This window comes from Chlorocebus sabaeus, chromosome 17 (genome assembly GCF_047675955.1).
Source record: "Chlorocebus sabaeus isolate Y175 chromosome 17, mChlSab1.0.hap1, whole genome shotgun sequence".
Taxonomy (NCBI): domain Eukaryota; kingdom Metazoa; phylum Chordata; class Mammalia; order Primates; family Cercopithecidae; genus Chlorocebus; species Chlorocebus sabaeus.
The window spans coordinates 68,835,330-68,854,132 of NC_132920.1; the positions used below are offsets into that span (position 1 = coordinate 68,835,330).

The following is an 18,803-nucleotide window of genomic DNA, read 5'->3' on the forward strand; positions in this document are numbered from 1 at the left end:
ACACACACAGTGAGTTAATAATGCTGTATATACACAAGCTCTCATTGTTTTGTACTTGGTTGATTACCATCTAATGCTCTTTCCTCTGCAGGAGTGCTGTTCGTAATCTTACTTGTTGAGGAAAGCGGGGGGATTTATTTCCTAAGGCATTTTCCATATTGATTTGTTTTTAATCTTCAGAGAATCATGCAAAAATTACTTCTATCACATTTTATTTTGTGTTCATGTGTGGATCGAAATCATGAATTACTTGTGTAAAGAAGATGAACATTTATAAGTATCTGTTTCTAAAAGTCCATAAAACATACTCTTCTTGAAAACTAAAAGGAAGGTGCTATGATCACCTAAAATTTCTCCATTATATTATGTGTAGCATAGAAAGAATAAGCATTCAATAGATAACAAAATAAGTGACAAACCTGGGAAGTTTTAAATTTATTTCTCTTTAAAGAATAATTATCATCTTCAAAAATAGCCTGTTAAAGTTTCAGTAGTTCCTTTTTTTTTTTTTTTTTTTTTTGAGACGGAGTCTCGCTCTGTCGCCCAGGCTGGAGTGCAGTGGCTGGATCTCAGCTCACTGCAAGCTCCGCCTCCCGGGTTTACGCCATTCTCCTGCCTCAGCCTCCTGAGTAGCTGGGACTCACCACCACCTCGCCCGGCTAGTTTTCTGCATTTTTTTTTTAGTAGAGACGGGGTTTCACCGTGTTAGCCAGGATGGTCTCGATCTCCTGACCTCGTGATCCACTCATCTCGGCCTCCCAAAGTGCTGGGATTACAGGCTTGAGCTACCGCGCCCGGCTAGTAGTTCCTTCTTATGTAAGGTTTTGCTTTACCTGGTTTCAGTTACCCACTGTCAACTGTAATTTGAAAATATTGAATGAAAAAATTCCATAAACAATTTATAAGTTTTAAGTTGTGTGTCATTGAGTAGCATGATGAAATTTCATGTCATCTCACTCTATCCTGCCCCAAATGTGAATCATCCCTTTGATTGGCATGTCCACACTGTCTATTCTATGTACCCATTAGTCACTTAGTAGCTAGCCTGTTTATCAGATTGACTGTCAAGGTATGGCAGTACTTGTGTAAAACCCTTATTTTACTTAATAATGGCTCCAAAGAGTAGTGATGCTGGCAATTGGATATGCCAAAGAAAAAGAACAAAGTACTTACTTTAAGGAAAAAGGTTAGTTTCCAAGGTAAGAAGGAAAGAAGAGAAAACATATGTTTAGTTTGCTAAGATCTATGATAGGAATGACTATTTTATCCTTGAGGTTGTGAATGAGGAAAAAGAAATTTATTTTATATATATATATACACACACACATACACACACACACATACATACAGAGTTTGGTACTAACCATGGTTTTGGAGATCCACTGAAGATCTTGGAACATACCCTCTGTGGATAAGGCGAGGGTTACTGTATGTCTAAGATGATGTAGACAAGCATTTTCTGTAAAGGGACAGATAGTAAATATCTTAAGATTTATGGGCCACATAGTCCCCATTGCAACTACTCAACTCTGCCATTGTAACATGAAAGCAGACAGGGACAACATTGTCAACCTAAATAACAAAAAGAGAGAGCCTCTCTACAAGAAGAATATTTATTCAAGAATGGGCATTGCAATGAGAATTAGCATGCCATAGTAAACTATGTGCATATTCAGAATGTTAAAGGAAGATAAGGGTTTTTAAAGGAAAAATGAGGACGATTACATAATTGTTTTTAGATAATTATATTTGTATATGGGAATCAATAATGAGAGTGGTGCCAGTCTGAGGCTGGACAGACAGTTGCTGGGTAGCTATTGTTGCAGCAGTATATTTTTGTGTAAAGTCTCAGTGACCTTTGTGTAAGGTTGTGGGTTTTGTAGGCTTTTGTGATTCTTCTTGTTATCAGGCATTTATGCATCAGAATCCTGTCTTCATCGCTTTCCCCCACTCTATTGTCAGGTTTTTGCCTTTTCTTTTTTTTCTTTTCTTTTCTTTTCTTTTCTTTCTTTTCTTTTCTCCTTTTCTTTTCTTTTCTTTTCTCTTTCTTTCTTTCTTTCTTTCTTTCTTTCTTTCTTTCTTTCTTTCTTTCTTTCTTTCTTTCTTTCTTTCTTTCTTTCTCTTTCTTTCACACAGGCAACTCCATTTTGATTCAGACAACTTTCACAATATGTAAGTGAATGGGTGTGGCTGCGTGCCAAGAAAACTTACAAGAGTTGTGTACATGGCTCTGGGTGCACCCTGTACACCAACATTATTAAATGCTGAGAAAGTAGGAGTGGCCTGAGAGGAAGCTGAGGGAGTCCTCAATGGAGAGCGCTGAAGTCTGGCAGGGAGCCCTTGAGCAAAAGGCAAAAATGTGCCCCACTGCCCAGAGATGCCCAGGCTTTGAAATGACTAATGGACAAAAAAGAAAAAGAAAAAAACCACACACACAAGAATTCGAAGTAGATAAGTCATAAATAATTTACAAGTTTATTTTCCTGTGTTGAAAAGGGATATGCAAAATATCTAATTATTTAAGGTTTCTATATATATATTACATTATTAAAAACTAACAAGTTGAAAAATGAACCCATAAAAGGCTACATAGTTACTTTCTTGACTGGCCTTTTAGTTTGTCTACTTTTGAGTATCAAAGAATCATGCTCTTTCTCTTTAAAAATTAATTATAAACTCCTAAGGTGAAGAATGTTTCCCATCTAAATCTCTGTGTGAGGATACTTCTGGGACTTAGAGATCTTAACCTATGTAATGGTGATGGTGGAGGTCAAGCTGTTAGAACTCTCTCGGGCACTGTGGTCCTTGCAGATGCCCTCCTAGCTGCTTTGTTTCCAGGGAAGTGATGGCTACATGTTACTCTCCAGCAATCCTATTCTTTTTCTACGTCCTGAACATTTCAATCCCAGCCTTTTGGGACAGAAATAATAATAGATGAGGAGAGTAGAGTGCAGAGGACAAGAAGAAGAAATGTCTGTATAAATAACTGAAAGTTTCTTACAGACCACTGTTGCAAAATCCTAAAATACGATTTTTCATAGAAATGTTAGAACATAAAGATTGTAGTAGGCAAATTAAAGTGAGCATATATGCATTTCCCCTTTTGATAACCACCACTCTTTACTGGTATCTAATTATGATCTCCTGACTGATCAGTGAGAATTTTATTTTCTCAAATGAAATCAGTATGTCTGTCTTTTATACATAGTAGAACATATTACAATGAGGCAAAATTAATTTGCTGTCAATTTGATACATAAAATCACATTGCACCACACATTGCAAAATCACAGTGTGCCTCCTCATTTGTAAAATGAGCATCTTGATAGTAATGATAAGGATGTTGCTAATAAAGATAGCTTGTAGGAATTTTTTTTTTTTTTTTTTTTTTTTTGAGAGTCTCACTCTGTAGCCCAGGCTGGAGTACAGTGGTGCAATCACAGCAGCGTTGACCTCCAGGGCTCAAGGGATCCTCCCACCTCAGCCTCCCTAGCTGTGTGTGCAATGCTATGCCTGACATATATACATATATATATGTGTGTGTGTGTGTGTGTGTGTATATATATATATTTTTTAAAACATATGGGGTCTCACTATATTGCCCAGGCTGGACTTGAACTCCTGGGCTCAAGGGATCCTGCCTTGGCCTCCCAATGTGTGAGGATTACAGATGTGAGCCACCATGCCTGGCCATGATGTTTTAAATGTTAACTAAGTGATATGGTTTGGCCGTGTCCCCACCCAAATCTCATTTTGAATTGTAGTTCCCATAATCCCCACGTGTCGTGGGAGGGACCAGGTGGAGATAATTGTAGCATGGTGGTGGTTTGCCCCATCTTATTCTTGTGATAATTAATTAGTTCTCATGAGATCTGATGATTTTGTAAGGGACTTCCCGCTTCACTGGGCACTCATTTCTCTCTCTGCTGCCGTGTGAAGAAGGACATGTTTGCTTCCCTTTCTGCCATGATTGTAAGTTTCCTGAAGTTTCTGTGGCCCTGCAAAACTGAGGGTCAATTAAACCTCTTTCCTTTATAAATTACCCAGTCTCGGGCAGTTCTTTATTGTAACACGGGAACAGCCTAATACACTAAGGTATCGTGTGTAAAGCATTTGGCCAAATGCTGTGCTAGGAACAGTGCCTAACACAGAGGAGGCATTTGGTAAATACTGTTGAATGAAGTAAGAAATGAATGAAGATTACCAGAGTCATACAAGTATTCAATAAATGTTAGCTATCCTTCCCTTCCCTCCCATATGCCTTTAGTATTTTACAAGGTACTTAGCATTGCTATGTAAATATATAAGTCATGTTTTTTAAAAAACTGTTAATGCCAAGTGGGTGATACTACATGTAGACTCAGTTCAGTTCCTGTGTGCTTGCTATGGATACACTAACAAAACAAATAGATGCTTTTCTAACACACTGAGGCAATGCATCATTCTCTCTTGACCTTGTATTTTTCTTACAGAATTTCAAAACAGTACAGGTGACCATCTAGGGATATTGAGTGATGTTTTCCACAAACAATTCCATTTTGATAACTGGGCAATTTTCTACTATTGATGAGTCAAGTTTCCGTTTGTAAGTTGTTCCCTCTGAATCAACATGAAAAATGATGCAAACTTCAAATATACTGGAAATATCAGTATAAGGCAACAATAAAAAAGGATGGTCTTTAAGACAGTCCTTAAAGTTATTTTGTATCCCCTGAAACATTTGTTTATGGTGATGAGGTGCCATTGCATGAGTGTTTTCTTTAATCAACTGAGTGTATGGAACTTGAGTTACTGCATTAAGCACTTAGGTTGATGCTTAAATGCAATGCTTTTGAAATGCTCTTTGCAGTTTATAGTCTTGACTGCAGTGGAAATACTGAATTTGACATTCTTGATGCAGTGATTCTCTCATCTATTGAGGCAAGTTTTTTTTTAAACCTGGCTGATCTTGTGTACCCAAATAAGGCAACCCCTTCCCTCTGGCAGATTCAAAAAGAAAAAAAGGAAAGGAGAAGAGAGGAGAAGAGAGGAGAGGAGAGGAGCAAAGAAGGGAGGGAGGGAGAGAGGGAAGGAAGGAAGGAGAGAGAGGAAAGAAAAAAGAAAGGAATGAAAGAAAGGAAAAAAAGAAAGAGAAAAAGAAAGAAAGAAAGAAAGAAAGAAAGAAAGAAAGAAAGAAAGAAAGAAAGAAAGAAAGAAAGAAAGAAAGAAAGAAAGAAAGAAAGAAAGAAAAAGAAAGAAAGAAAAGAGGAAGAAAGAAAGAAAGGGAGAGAGAGAAAGAAGGAAGGAAGGAAGGAAGGAAGGAAGGAAGGAAGGAAGGAAGGAAGGAAGGAAGGAAGGGAAAGAAAGAAAAGATGAAGGGAAAAAGAAAGAAGATTAAGTAAAGAGGAACCCTTATGTAACTCCCAGGTGGTATATTTAAGTGCTAAAGGAGAAGCTCTATTTATTTTTAGTGTAGTTCCTGCCTTTTGTTATATGAATATAATCAACATAAGTTTTGAATATATAATCTCATGCCTAGGATCACTGAAGGACAACCAAAAAATAATATAAGCTACATAGTCAAATATGTTATAATGATATGGGCACACTATGGGGTAGTTCTCTTGGATTTGATAATGGAAAACCTGCTCCATTAATAATAGACAACAGTGACATGGGACCATTCAAGCACCAAACCCTGTTCTAGGTGAACTATTCTTAGCTCTTGATAGTAACTTTTTTGCTCCTCCAACAGTGCCGTGAGGTAGATGGATAATATTATTCTCATGTTGCAGAAAAAGACTTTGAGACACAGAGAGTTTAGGCAATTTGCTCAATCATACAACTTATAAGATGAACATGGAATTTATCTTTCAAACCGAAACTTTTGAGACTGATAGAGGATGCTATAAATAAGTATACAAAGCAGCAGGAATAAACCAGACAGATCTGTAAAATCTAGGATAAATAGTTACCCTAAAAAATCAGGGATTTGGATATTGGATCCAGATCATAAGTCTGTGTGAGCTACTGTAGTGACCACTGTTCTCACATTTTGGCTTTTGTCCATTTTGCTCATCCCTACAGCCTTCATCCCTCCACTCTTCCATTCTTGCTCCTAGACTTTTTCTTTCACATGCCTTCCATTCTTGTCCGTAATACAACTGATGCATCATATTACCTCCAATTTGTATGTGAACCACTCCCAACAAGGATGAATAAGACGGAATCCTCATCCTCCAGGACCTCAATACAGCCAAAACTTCATTAGTTCCCTCAGGGAAAAGGTTATTATCCTGCTTTGGTGTATCAAAGGAGTGCTCACTGGTTACCAAGAAAAACAGCTCATGTGCTTTTAAACCCATCTGCAAAAATTCCCTATGCTTTCTGATGAACAGAAATCTATACTGAACCTGAATTGTTTGAAAGTTTGGCCAATAAAGGACATGATGCTCTCAAAAGAATTATGTTGCCTATCCAAATTCAAAATGAAAGTATTAAATCGCAAAATGGAAGTGCAGCTGGTTTTTCTCTAAGGTTTATCAGTGATGAGTCACCTATTTTTATTGCATAAGAAATCAAATCTAGTGTTGTAATGAAAACATGATACAGTAAATTTAGGATAATTCTTGGAGCACTCAAGATGTGCCTATTTGTTCAGGGACACTGAGTCCTTTGAGATTTATTTTAAGTACTTTAATATTCTGTAAGAAAGACTTTTGTTTTGTTTGTTTGTTTGTTTGTTTTTTCAGTGTTAGAGGAAAGCTGCCCCATCTTCTAAACACCCACAATGACTGGTTTTAATTCAAGAATTGTTACAGAAGCAAGATATGTAGATTATGCACTTATGCTTTGTATTTATGTCCCTTTATCAGCATGAGGCACATATTTACTTACACGTAGTTTAAGCATTACATTTTTAAATCTTACCTCTTTTTGTATTCACTTAACATATGAGCTTCCTATTTCCCTAAAGATGTTAACTGCATCAAAATTTTACCTGAGTGTTTGACAGTTAAACTCTGAAGAAGGAAAGGGATTGAAGGTTGGATTGATCTAGTGTCTGGTACAGGAACTGGAAAAAGAAAGAAGTAAAAGTCATCTGTAAATTACCTTTGCTACATGGAAATAGGTTTTCTTATCTATTATTAAGGGGTCATAAAGAACCACATTGCTATTTTAGACGTCTGCCTATCTAGTCTAGAGGTAAATATGTATAACTTTAAATTTCGTATTTGTAAAAACATGTATGGTGATAATATCACAGGTATAATTTGAATCTCATCAGTGTATGAAAGTATATCCTTTTCATAATGGATTTATTGAAAGATTCATACTACTTTAAGAACTATTTTGCGAAGAGAGTAGATTTTAAGTGTTCTCACCTCACAAAAAAATGAAAAGTGTTAGGTAGTACTTATACTATTAGCTCAAATTAGCTATTCCACAATGTATACGTATTTTTAAACAACATGCTTTACTTAAAACAACATGCTTTACATGATAATTATATATAATTTTGATTTGCTAATTAAAAATGAAATGAAATAAAATACCTTAAGAAACAGAGACATATTTCAGGATGTTAGTTACCATCCATGCAAACATCTCAAACCACTTAGAATGTGTATATACTTATAACAGTAAAAACTTCCATTACATTCCAACTATAATTAATAAATACGTGTTTATGTTTGTGCACTTCTCACACTGAAAGCTATGCAATTTAAGGGATTTACTGCATAAATTAGTGATCCTAATTGACTTTTCCATTCCTTTACAGAATATCATCCATTGGTTATGCTTTTCTGTTTGTTTTTTGTTTTCCATCTAATGTATATGGAGACAGAGAAATTATTAGATCTCAGGGTCCAATAATATATATTTTATTCTCTTTTTTAATAGAAACTAGCTGTATGACAATCAGAAAGCCTTTTTTTCTTTTCAGCAGTTCTTGGAGCAAAGAAGTGAAATAAATTTCCTCTAAACCCCAAGATATCGAAAGTTAAAGTTAAGGCATGTAACAGTAGATACACTTAATTCTAAACATTGAATAATGCTTAAAGAATGTCCTACTAACTTGCTGACCTGCTTATCTATATACAGCAGGGATTTGGACCCTGTAGGAAAGATGAACTGGCTTATTTATGGATAGCAAAAAGTATATTGTTTTAAAATTTAAAGAAACTATATTAGAACTGGTATCCCATAACAGCATTTGACATCTGTAATTTATTTATATGTCACCCGGTACCCTCTTTCCTTTAACATTACTTACACAATACTTTTTAAAGCTTAGTATGTCATATTAGAGAATAAATGAAATTCCATCCTATGCTGATAATGGATTGACTAATCACCTGAAAGAACTTTAGTAAAGCACAATTTCACTAATGTGATGTACTAATAATAACCAATTTAATTTGAAACTAAGTTAGTAGTGCAGTAATATATTTATACAACTAATATTGTTAAATTCTTAATTTTCATCCTCCTTATTTAAATTACAAATTCCTTTAAATGAAATTCACTTATGAGGAGTGTAATGAATTTTTACTTTAGCTTTTCAGTTGCAATAGCTTTTACAATTGTCTGCATCATATTTGTGTATAAATTCTCCAAGGGACACTTGAAAATATGATGTAGAACAAGTGTGGACCTATCCAAAAGTTTTACAAATTACACTGCATAATTGAAAATTCTTATAATCTAGAAGTTCTGGAGTATTTATCATCATAGTTTTATACATTATAAATGTATATGTAATATACATTTGTATATAACTTAAATATAATAAAATATATTAAAATATTACTAAACTTATTCATACATTTTCTGATATGCATTATAATATTTATTGGTATTAAGGACACAATTCTCTGTTTACATATATATATTTATACACACACATTTTTACTTTCAATTTTAGAGAGAAGTTTTAAGAATTATTATTAATCTATTTAATCACTATTCCTACATATTATTTTGCTTTTGCAATTCTGACATTGTTATATAGATTCTGATAGTTCTATCTCCAAAAGTAATATGGCTTTGTTCCCCATTTCTTCAGGGTACCCTATCTAATCCATGAAAATTTGTTCCAAAGACAATGTTCAGATGAAAATGCAGAAAATTTCTTCTTAAGATAAAATTCAGATTTAAATGCAAATTTCAATCCATTAGTCAAGTGTGTTAATCAAAATGTTTTTTAAAAATACAGTATGAGTTTCTGACAATTAAAATAGAGACCAACCATGAACAATCAGTATAGCAGTGCCTGTTAATATTCTCAGAATGTCCACTCCATTATTGACCAAGATTGTATGATTCCCACTGAAAGCAACAAAAACTAAGACTGATAAGTAAAAGTCAGCAACCTTAATGAAAAATTTTGTCTAATAAGAAGACAGTTATTTTGTTGCTCTGATAAATATAATTTTGACTTGAAATTTTATTTTGAATATACTGCAAGATTTACCTTGATCAATATTGATTACACTAAAATGTAAAGCAAGTTTAGTTGAAATTATTATTTCTTTTCTAATAGTGGCTAGTATTCAGAAGCTTCCTGCAGCCTCTGTTCTAACAGACATCAACTTTCCAATGAAAGGACGGAAGGGAATGGTTGACTGGGCAAGAAACTCAGAAGATAGAGTAGTAATTCCAAAAAGCATTTTCACTCCGGTGTCATCAAAAGGTAAATATCTGAAATAATGTGAACTTGAACAAGACATTTTTGATAAGGTCATTTAGTTAGAAATTAGGTATAAATCTTCACACATTAAACAGTTTAGAAATAGTCTGTAATCATTATGTTAAACTAATTTTCTAAATATAGACAACTTATTCTCGGTTCAAAAGTCTCTGAATTTACTGAATAAAACAGTCTATTACAGTGTAAAAACTATACAAGTGCAAATTATCGACCTGAGCTTGCCATGGTCAAGTTTCAATATTCATGGTTTTATCCCCGTATAAAGCATGTGGACTAATATTTTACCTTTAGGTATTGAAATGTGTTGTATTTTCCATGCAATGTCATTTTTATTTCTGCCTCATTAAAATTTGCCTTGATTTAAAGATATTATTTTGGCATACAAAAACAAATTTAATACCTGGGTGATAAAATAATCAGTACAACAAGCCCCCACAACACAAGTTTACCTGTGTAACAAACCAGCACATGTTCTCCTGAACTTATAAAGTTTAAAAGAAAACAAATTTGAGAAAAAGTTAAGTTTTTAGAACATTTATAATAGCCTTTAGAATTAATGGCTCTTTTCAAAAGTGACATCGTGGTCACTTTTGCAGATTTCGACCTTAAAAGGTAAAAATCCAAAAGAGAATTGGTTCTCTTTTCTGATATCCTTGGGAAATTAAACTCTTAAATGGAGACGCAGGCAGCTTCTTGTCTCAACCTGGTAAAGGAAGTTTCCTTCATGATGCAAAACTATAGAAAACACATCTTCAAGAGCTATCATTAACGTGCATGGTTAGGAATGCATTTCTTTTTACCAGGCTTTATCTTTGCATAAGGAAGTACTGGAATTATCTTGTAATTAGCAGATTAAAGTTTTATAAGACATAGTATTTTCTTGCCGTTTGCTAATACTTCAAATTTTATTCTTTCTAGAATTAGATGAATCATCTGTATTTGTTCTTGGAGCGGTACTATACAAAAACTTAGATCTAATTTTGCCCACTTTGAGGTAAGCTACAAAGTAATAAACTGTTGTAATTTTGTAAATTATTCCAGAATGTGATTAGAGCTCATTCTATAAAAATAGTCAAACAAGCTGTGGTAATACAAAGGGATTTTTCTTAAATGAAATAGAAAATACAAATTTAATGAACAGGCTATTAGCAATTATGCATTTCAAAACAACTAGGAAAGATAATTTTGGTGTCTGATTGTAGCCCTGCAAATACTTTTGTGACTAATAATACCTTGCCTGGATTCTGAAAAAGGAAAAGAAAAGAAAAGAAAAATCACAAGTGTATATAATAGAATGGGTCACTGTAAAGTTAATCTGTCTTCTCCCTTTAGTTGTGCTTAATGGTACTGTTCATCAACATGACATGAAATTAAAGGAGTGTCATGATGACTGGGAAAACATGGTATTGTTTATTTGCACAAGATCTTAGTTTGCTTTGAAATAAATTTTCAGTTACAGCTACACTTTTTCAAAATGCTGCTGTTTATTTAGAGGACTATTTCTGGAAGAAAGCTATTAATTTCTTTCCTCCCAGATATTAAAAACAATTACAAATAGTAATTCTACCAAAACTAACTTATTTGCTTTACTGTCTTATCTACTATACCAAATCTCACAGAAAACATCATTCACATCTAATTGGGTTGTGATGTTATCACTCATAGTGACCTGTTTCTCCACATCACCTCATTTTGGAAGAGAGAGATAAAGTTGTTTTAGTTAAATATGATCACAGTAGGACTTCTTTCTTATACCCTCATAAATAAAGCTTTACATTTTTGGAGAGGAAAGAATATAAATGATGTGTGCAGTTATACTGTGGACAAAACAAATAGTCTAATAAATAAAAACAATTAGAGTTCAGTGCAGGTGAAAAAAATATCACCCAAGGAAGCAGCAGTGATTAGTCATGAATCTTTAGAGAGAACCTTTCTATGTGAAGCACATTATTAATATACGTAGAGAGTCATCCAGAGCCCCTGTAGATGCCATGCAGGGTCTCCTTCAACCATAGAGACAACCATGGGAAGTTGAAATTTATTTACCTCCCTTCTCCTCTGAATAGAATTCAGATTTCCTCAATTTGGATCAGTCTGTGTTTGTGTTTTGCTAACAAAAAAAGTTTGAAAACAAAAAAGTCTACTCTCAACTTTTCCAGTGGTTTTATTAAAACTCATTGGTATATACAGTTACTCGCAGATAAAATTTATTCATAGTTACACTGCCTATATCTTTATGTTTGATGTTGATGAGATATATGCTAAAGTTAAAAATGCCCAGATAATCAAAGTTAGACATTTATTTCCACAGGAAATTCACTTATATAAAGCTTATATTTTAACAACTCTAGACTAGACACTAACTTAAAATCAGGTGACTTGTGTTTTCATTTCAATTAAACGTGTCGAGAGTTTTATAAACTTGTCTAGTCGCTCAGTATTTGTGTGCGTTCAATTCAACTTTAAAATAGAAACATATTTATGTGCAACATTCTCCCTATTTGCTCCTAAGATACATAGTGAATACAAATGAAATATTCAACCTAAAAATTTTAAGATTAGTTTCCCTCCTAGATGTCCAGCAGTGTTGCATTATGATTAATCTTGTTCCATATAATCTCATAGCACTCACTCACCTACACAAATGAAGTCAGGTTATTCCAAGTTTTATAAATTTATGCAGTCAATATAATTGGAAATTTCTTCAGGAAATTTCCCAAGGGATCCCAGCCTTTTTTGTAAAATGAAAAAAGAAGCATTTAATTAGTGTTTGAACTTTAAAAAAAAATATCATGACAGAGGCAGTTTGTTTCTTAAAGCTTATGGGTAGATTAATGGCTTCATTATGGGTGATTTAATGGATACAGTAGAGACCAGTCTGACAGACTGGCTCCCCTGATACCGCCTGTAACACAAAGGGATTCAGACAGGCCACTGGGCAAGTCTCTGACTTTTTTTATAAGTAAAATGTGGTAATTGAACTTAAAATTTTTTTCACCTTCAGAAATTATATTTTCATTGCAGAAAGTTCCTACATATTCTTTAGATTGAAGTCCTTAATAACCTCTGTATAAAAATCATGAATTCATTTACCTATACATTCTTTGTATCCATAAAGTAATTTAGTAAATGTCTATAGGACAACTAAATAGTACTTAGATCACTGACCAGATATAAGGACAATAGAATGCTCAGGATGAAATATTTGTTAAGTACTCTTAGAAAGGTGAAGTACTAGTGTTTACTTCTCATTTTCTTTTATCTCTTGTAGTAATATAATGTAACCACTAAGTACCCTTGAACTTGTTTTTCTCCGTTTCAAAACATTCTTCCAGAAAGTCTAATGAGTAACTGCATGAATTATAGGTCTGCTAAATGAAAATATACTTTTTATTGAACAAGGGTGATTCTTTTTTCCACAGTCACTCAGCAAACATTTACTGAACAGCGTCCCTGCTAACAGTACTGTATGAATTCTTTTAAACTTCCCCTGCTATCGCAACTCTCAGAACAGTTCTTGATAAAGGGTCAAGGATTTTTTTCTGTAATAATTAATTTATTTTTATTTTTATTTATTTATTATTTTTATTATTATTATTACTTTTGAGACAGAGCCTCGCTCTGTCGCTCAGGCTGGAGTGCAGTGGCGTGATCTCGGCTCAGTGCAACCTCCGCCTCCCAGGTTCTCGCCATTCTCCTGCCTCAGCCTCCTGAGTAGCTGGTACTACAGGCGCCTACCACCACGCCCAGCTAATTTTTTTGTATTTTTAGTAGAGATGGGGTTTCACCATGTTAGCCAGGATGGTCTCGATCTCCTGACCTTGTGATCTGCCCGCCTCGGCCTCCCAAAGTGCTGGGATTACAGGCGTGAGCCACCGTGGTAATAATTAATTTTTCTATCTGATAAAATATATAAGACATCTTTAAAAATAAGGCACAATATTTACAAGTTTAATGTTACAATGTTACAATAAGTACAAGTTTAATGTTTGTACTATGAAAATATTTTAGGAACAGAGGATTAAAATATGTGTATTTTGCAATTTTACTGTATAAGTGTGACTGTGTGAATTGAGCTCAATAGGAAGGGAAACATCTTCTTATTCAACATAAAACGTACAAATTCATTCTATATGTTCAGTTATTATTTACACATTTTTATAAAATGTATTCCTTATTGATGATTTTACTAATTATATGTTGAAATATGTGAAGCCACGTTTGTTATACACAGAAATAGTAATAGTAGATTTGTTATGTTTCCAGAAATGGTATATTTTGGTATAATTATTTTCATAATTTTTCTCATAGAGACTATAAAGCAGGACTTGATGTATGCTTTGAATAAATATAGTTTAGAAATTGTCCTTCATACAAAGACAAAAATAATTTTGCAAGTTGACTGTCTCTTTATTGAGATATTTCTCTTCTTCTCTTAGCCCTAATATACATTCAACTGTCCTTCAAGCTGCAATTTTTATTTTACTATTCAGTTGTCTTCCCTTTTAAAGTTAAGTAGATTCAGATTGTTACTTCAACTGAAGGAAATATGCTTCAGGTGAAGTCCAAACTATGTGCTATTCTCAGCCTCTCAACTTCCTTCTTCAGAATAATTTCTTATAGATAAAAAGTACAGATGGGCCAGGCATGGTGGCTCACGCCTGTAATCAGCACTTTGGGAGGCCGAGGTGGTGGATGACTTGAGGTCATGAGTTCAACACCAGCCTGGCCAACATGGTGAAACCCCATCTTTACTAAAAATACAAAAATTAGCCGTGCGTGGTGGTGCATGCCTGTTAGTCCCAGATACTTGGGAGGCTGAGGTGGTAGAATCACTCGAACCTGGGAGGTGGAGGTTGCAGTGAGCAGAGATTGCACCACTGCCCTCCAGCCTGGGTGACAGAGCAAGACTCTGTCTCAAAAAAAATAGAAAAATAAAAAATTTTAAAGAAGTATAGAACTACAGGATATTAATGCTGTAAGGTCTTTTAGGGTTTAGTGTGAGCTAGAACTCTCATTTTATAGATAAGAAACCTGAGATCCTTATCGCTTAAGTGACTTAAGATTATATGTCCAGTAGGTAACTGAATTATAATCCAACTTATCTTGTTCGCTAAAACCAGGACTCTTCTACTATATCTCATTCCCTCTATTCTGCTACTATTTATTATTTTAAGCAATACAAACCATAGACTTCTATGATAGTTCGTGAGTATACCTGTATCCTTTGCAGAAAATCTTGTAAGAGCCAGAACAGGTGGCTATACGTGGGCAGCTTCAGGGAGCACTGGGGCTGGCCTGGTGGACCCAGCCCAGGCTGTCAATGCCAAGACTTGAATTTGTCACACCTCCCATACCCCCATGATCACTTATGTGCATGTCCAACTCAGTTCAGAGGGTCCTTTGAGGGAGTGAGATATTGACACACAGACCCCACTCACATTAAGGAATTAGAAAACTTGCATATCTTGGCAAGCTCATAAACTGCTCTGAGAATTTTAACTTACTTTTATAGCATTTTTTGAGGCCAATTTAGCAATACCAAGAGACTTAAAAGTGCTTTGTCATTGATATAGCAATTCTACTTCGAAGAATTTATTTTAAGGAAATAATCTCTAAGGAAATAGAAAAGTATATCCAAGTATACCCTCAAGCCAAGATATCAATAACTGGTTATAAACAATCATTCATCTGATTCATTTAATAAGTTCAGTTTCCAATTTTGTGGGATAGCCACGAAAGTTCTGAGTACGTGAGCAGTATGTCGTTATTCTGTTAAGACATGAAAAATGTAGTCCTGTAAAAAAATGCATTTTATGTAATGATTAACATTAAAAGAATTATAAAAGAACTAATAAAATTATATGTAAATTTCACTATAGTGGAATAAAGAAAAATACAGATGAATGAAAACTAAAGTGTCCTCAAATCAAAAGTCATTACAAAATTATTTTTAAAGAAAGGAACAAATTTCAGTAATGCAAATATCACATGAATTTCTTGTCAAATACACTAACCTAATTAAGGTAAATGAGGCTGAAATTTTTATATATTCAGGAAATGGAACTCATTTGAATTCCTAGTGCTATAAAAATTAAAACTGAATAGAAAAATAATATTGGAAATAATAGAAAATCGAAGACGTAATCACTTTTACACCAATGCACGCTGAAGGCAATCACCCTGAAGCAGTCAGCTCTCTCAAGAGCTCATGCCTTAGGTTTAGGACCTAAACTTTGAGTCTTCCTTTTTAATTCTCACTGTGCAATGAAATATTCTGATTTTGTGACGTTCTGTACCTTTTTGGATTGTCCTCTCATGAAAACATTAGACATTTAAATTATCTATGGAAATTACAAATTGGCATAGATTATAGTATAAAATATTGTGGTATTAGTGCATTATTTTTTAAAATCTGGGTTTAGTTTGGTCAGATATTTTTAAAGTGGATGTAAATCTCTGATCATTTGGCATTTTTAAAATTCTAGATTCTACATATCTTAGCAACCTACAGTGAAATTCTAACTCATTTCAACTTTAAGTAAACCCAATCCTACTTTTTAGCAGCTGTCAGCTGATTTGGGTTTTAAAAACAAAGATATTTAGCTTTAAAATTATAGTAAAGTACCCAAATTCCCATACTGTATGAAATCATCTATTTTATTTTGGTCTTATTTAAATTGGTCTATTCATTTAAAACATTTATGCAAGTTTCATTTTTGAAACTGTATGAACTATAAATGTAAAAATGGAAAAGGGCTATAGTAACTTTATTAACTTCCATTAAACCCTTAACATCTTTTGTTATAACTTATCTGGCAATCCTGTATGTGTGCTATTGGTTCTGCCATCTCCTCCACTGGGGCTTTTTCTTTAATTGCATTACATTTTTTATTGTGTTACAAAACATAAAATTTACCATAACTACTTTTAGTGTACAGTACAGTGTTAACTATATGCACTTGTGTAACAGATCTCTAGAAACTTTTATCTTGAAAAATTAAGACTATACACATTAAAGCACAACTCCCCTTTTCCCACTCCCTCTGACCCTTAGCAACAGTCATTCTATTTTCTGATTCTTAGTTTGACCACTTTTAATACCTTATCTAAGTGAATCATGCAGTATTCATCTTTTTGTGATTGATATATTTCAATTAGCATATCATTTGGGTTCATCTGTCTTGTAGCATATGATAAGATTTTTTTCTTTTTATACGGCTGAAGAATATTTCATTGTTTATGTATATACCACATTTTCTTCATCCATTCTTCCATTGATGGACAATCAGCTTGCTTCCACCTCTTGGCAATTGTTAATTATACATCATGAACATGGGTGTTCAAGTACCTCTTTGAGATCTTTCTTTCAATTCTTTTGGATATATACTCAGAAGAGAGAACATTGGATTATTTTTTATTTATTTTTTCAGAAACTGCCTACCGTATTCCAATGCAGCTGCACCATTTCACATTCCCACCAACATTGCATTAGGGTTCCAATTTTCCCACATCCTTGTAAACATTTGTTATGTTGTTTTTGTTTTTGTTTTTTTTGTTTTGCTTTGTTGTGTTGTGTTGTGTTTTTGAGACAGAGTCTCACTCTCTTGCACAGACTGGAGTGCAGAGATCTCAGCTCACTGCAACCTCTGCCTCTCCAGTTCAAGCGATTCTCCTACCTCAGCCTCCCAAGTAGCTGAGATTACAGATGTGTGCTACCATGCCTGGCTAATTTTTGTATTTTTAATAGAGATGAGGTTTCCCCTGGTTGGTCTTAAACTCCTGGCCTCATGAGATCGCCACCCTTGGCCTCTCAAAGTGCTGAGATTACAGACATGAACCACCCCACCCAGCCTGTCTTTTGTTTTTTAATAATGATTATCCTAGTGGATGTGAGGTGATAACCCATTGTAGTTTCGATTTGCATTTCTCTACAATTAGTGATGTAGAGCATCTTTTTATATCCTTGTTGTCCATTTATGTACCTTCTTTGGAAAAATATCTATTCAAGTCTTTTGCCCGTTTTTTAATTTGATGATTTGGTTTGGGTTTTTGTTGTCAAGTTTTGGAATTACTTATATATTCAGGATGTTAACCTCTTACCAGATACATAGTTGCAAATATTTTCTCCCTTTTCATAGGTTGCCTTTTCATTCTGCTCATTGTTTTCTTTCCTGCACAAAAGTTACTTTGTTTTGTTTTTTAATTTGATGAAGTCCTATTTGCTTATTTTAGCTTTTCTTCCCTGTACTTTTGGTGTCATCTCCAAGTTCAATGATTTGAATGTGTTTCTCTGTGTTTTCTTTTAAAAGTTTTATAGTTTCTAGTCTTATGTTTACATCTTAATCCATTTTATGTTAAGTTTTTTATATGGTGTAGGCACACGGATATCCAGTTTTTCCAACACTATTTGTTTAAGAGATTGTCCTTTTCCCATTCTGTAGCCTTAGCACCCTTGTCGAGTGTCATTTGACCATATACAAGAAGATTTATTTCTGGGCACTCTATTCTGTTCTGTTGGTCTATATGTCTGTCTTGACACCAGTACCATACTTTTAAAAAAATCATTGCTGTGACTTTGTAATATAGCTTGAAAATAGAGAATATTTTGTTTTTCTTTCTTAAGACTGCTCCAGCTGTCAAGAATTCTTTGAGATTTTGTATGAATTTTATATTTTTTTTCCATTTCTGCAAAAATACCATTTGGATAGATTGCTTTGGGTAATATGGACATTTTAGCAATATTAAGTCATCTAATTCATGGACACAGGATTTCCTTCCATTTATCTGTCTCTCCCTTCAATTTTTTCCGAAATATTTTATACTTTTCAATGTATAACTCTTTTTCCTCCTTCAGTTTACTCGTATTTTATTTATTTTGATGCTTTTTAAATGGGATTCTTTTATTAATTTCCTTTTAGATTGTTCATTGATAATGTATGGAAACCCAATTGATTTTTGTGTGTTAATTTTTTTGCATTCTGCAACTTCACTGAATTTGTTCATTAATTATAACAAGATTTTTAATGTGTATCTGTATGTGATCTTCAGAATTTACTACATATAAGGTCATGTCATCTATGAACAGAGGTAATTTTACTTCTTCCTT

At 33.9% G+C, this 18,803-nt stretch overlaps 1 protein-coding gene across 3 annotated transcripts in view; it reads left to right on the top strand.

The window, feature by feature from the left end:
• ADGRB3 (adhesion G protein-coupled receptor B3) overlaps positions 1 to 18,803 on the top strand; it is a 734,436-nt gene that overhangs the window by 382,561 nt on the left and 333,072 nt on the right. For all 3 annotated transcript variants that reach the window (XM_008013603.3, XM_073006121.1, XM_008013605.3), the window contains 2 exons: positions 9,527 to 9,676; positions 10,613 to 10,688. In XM_008013603.3, coding sequence (XP_008011794.2) covers positions 9,527 to 9,676; positions 10,613 to 10,688 — 226 coding nt within the window. The remainder of the gene's footprint in view (positions 1 to 9,526; positions 9,677 to 10,612; positions 10,689 to 18,803) is intronic.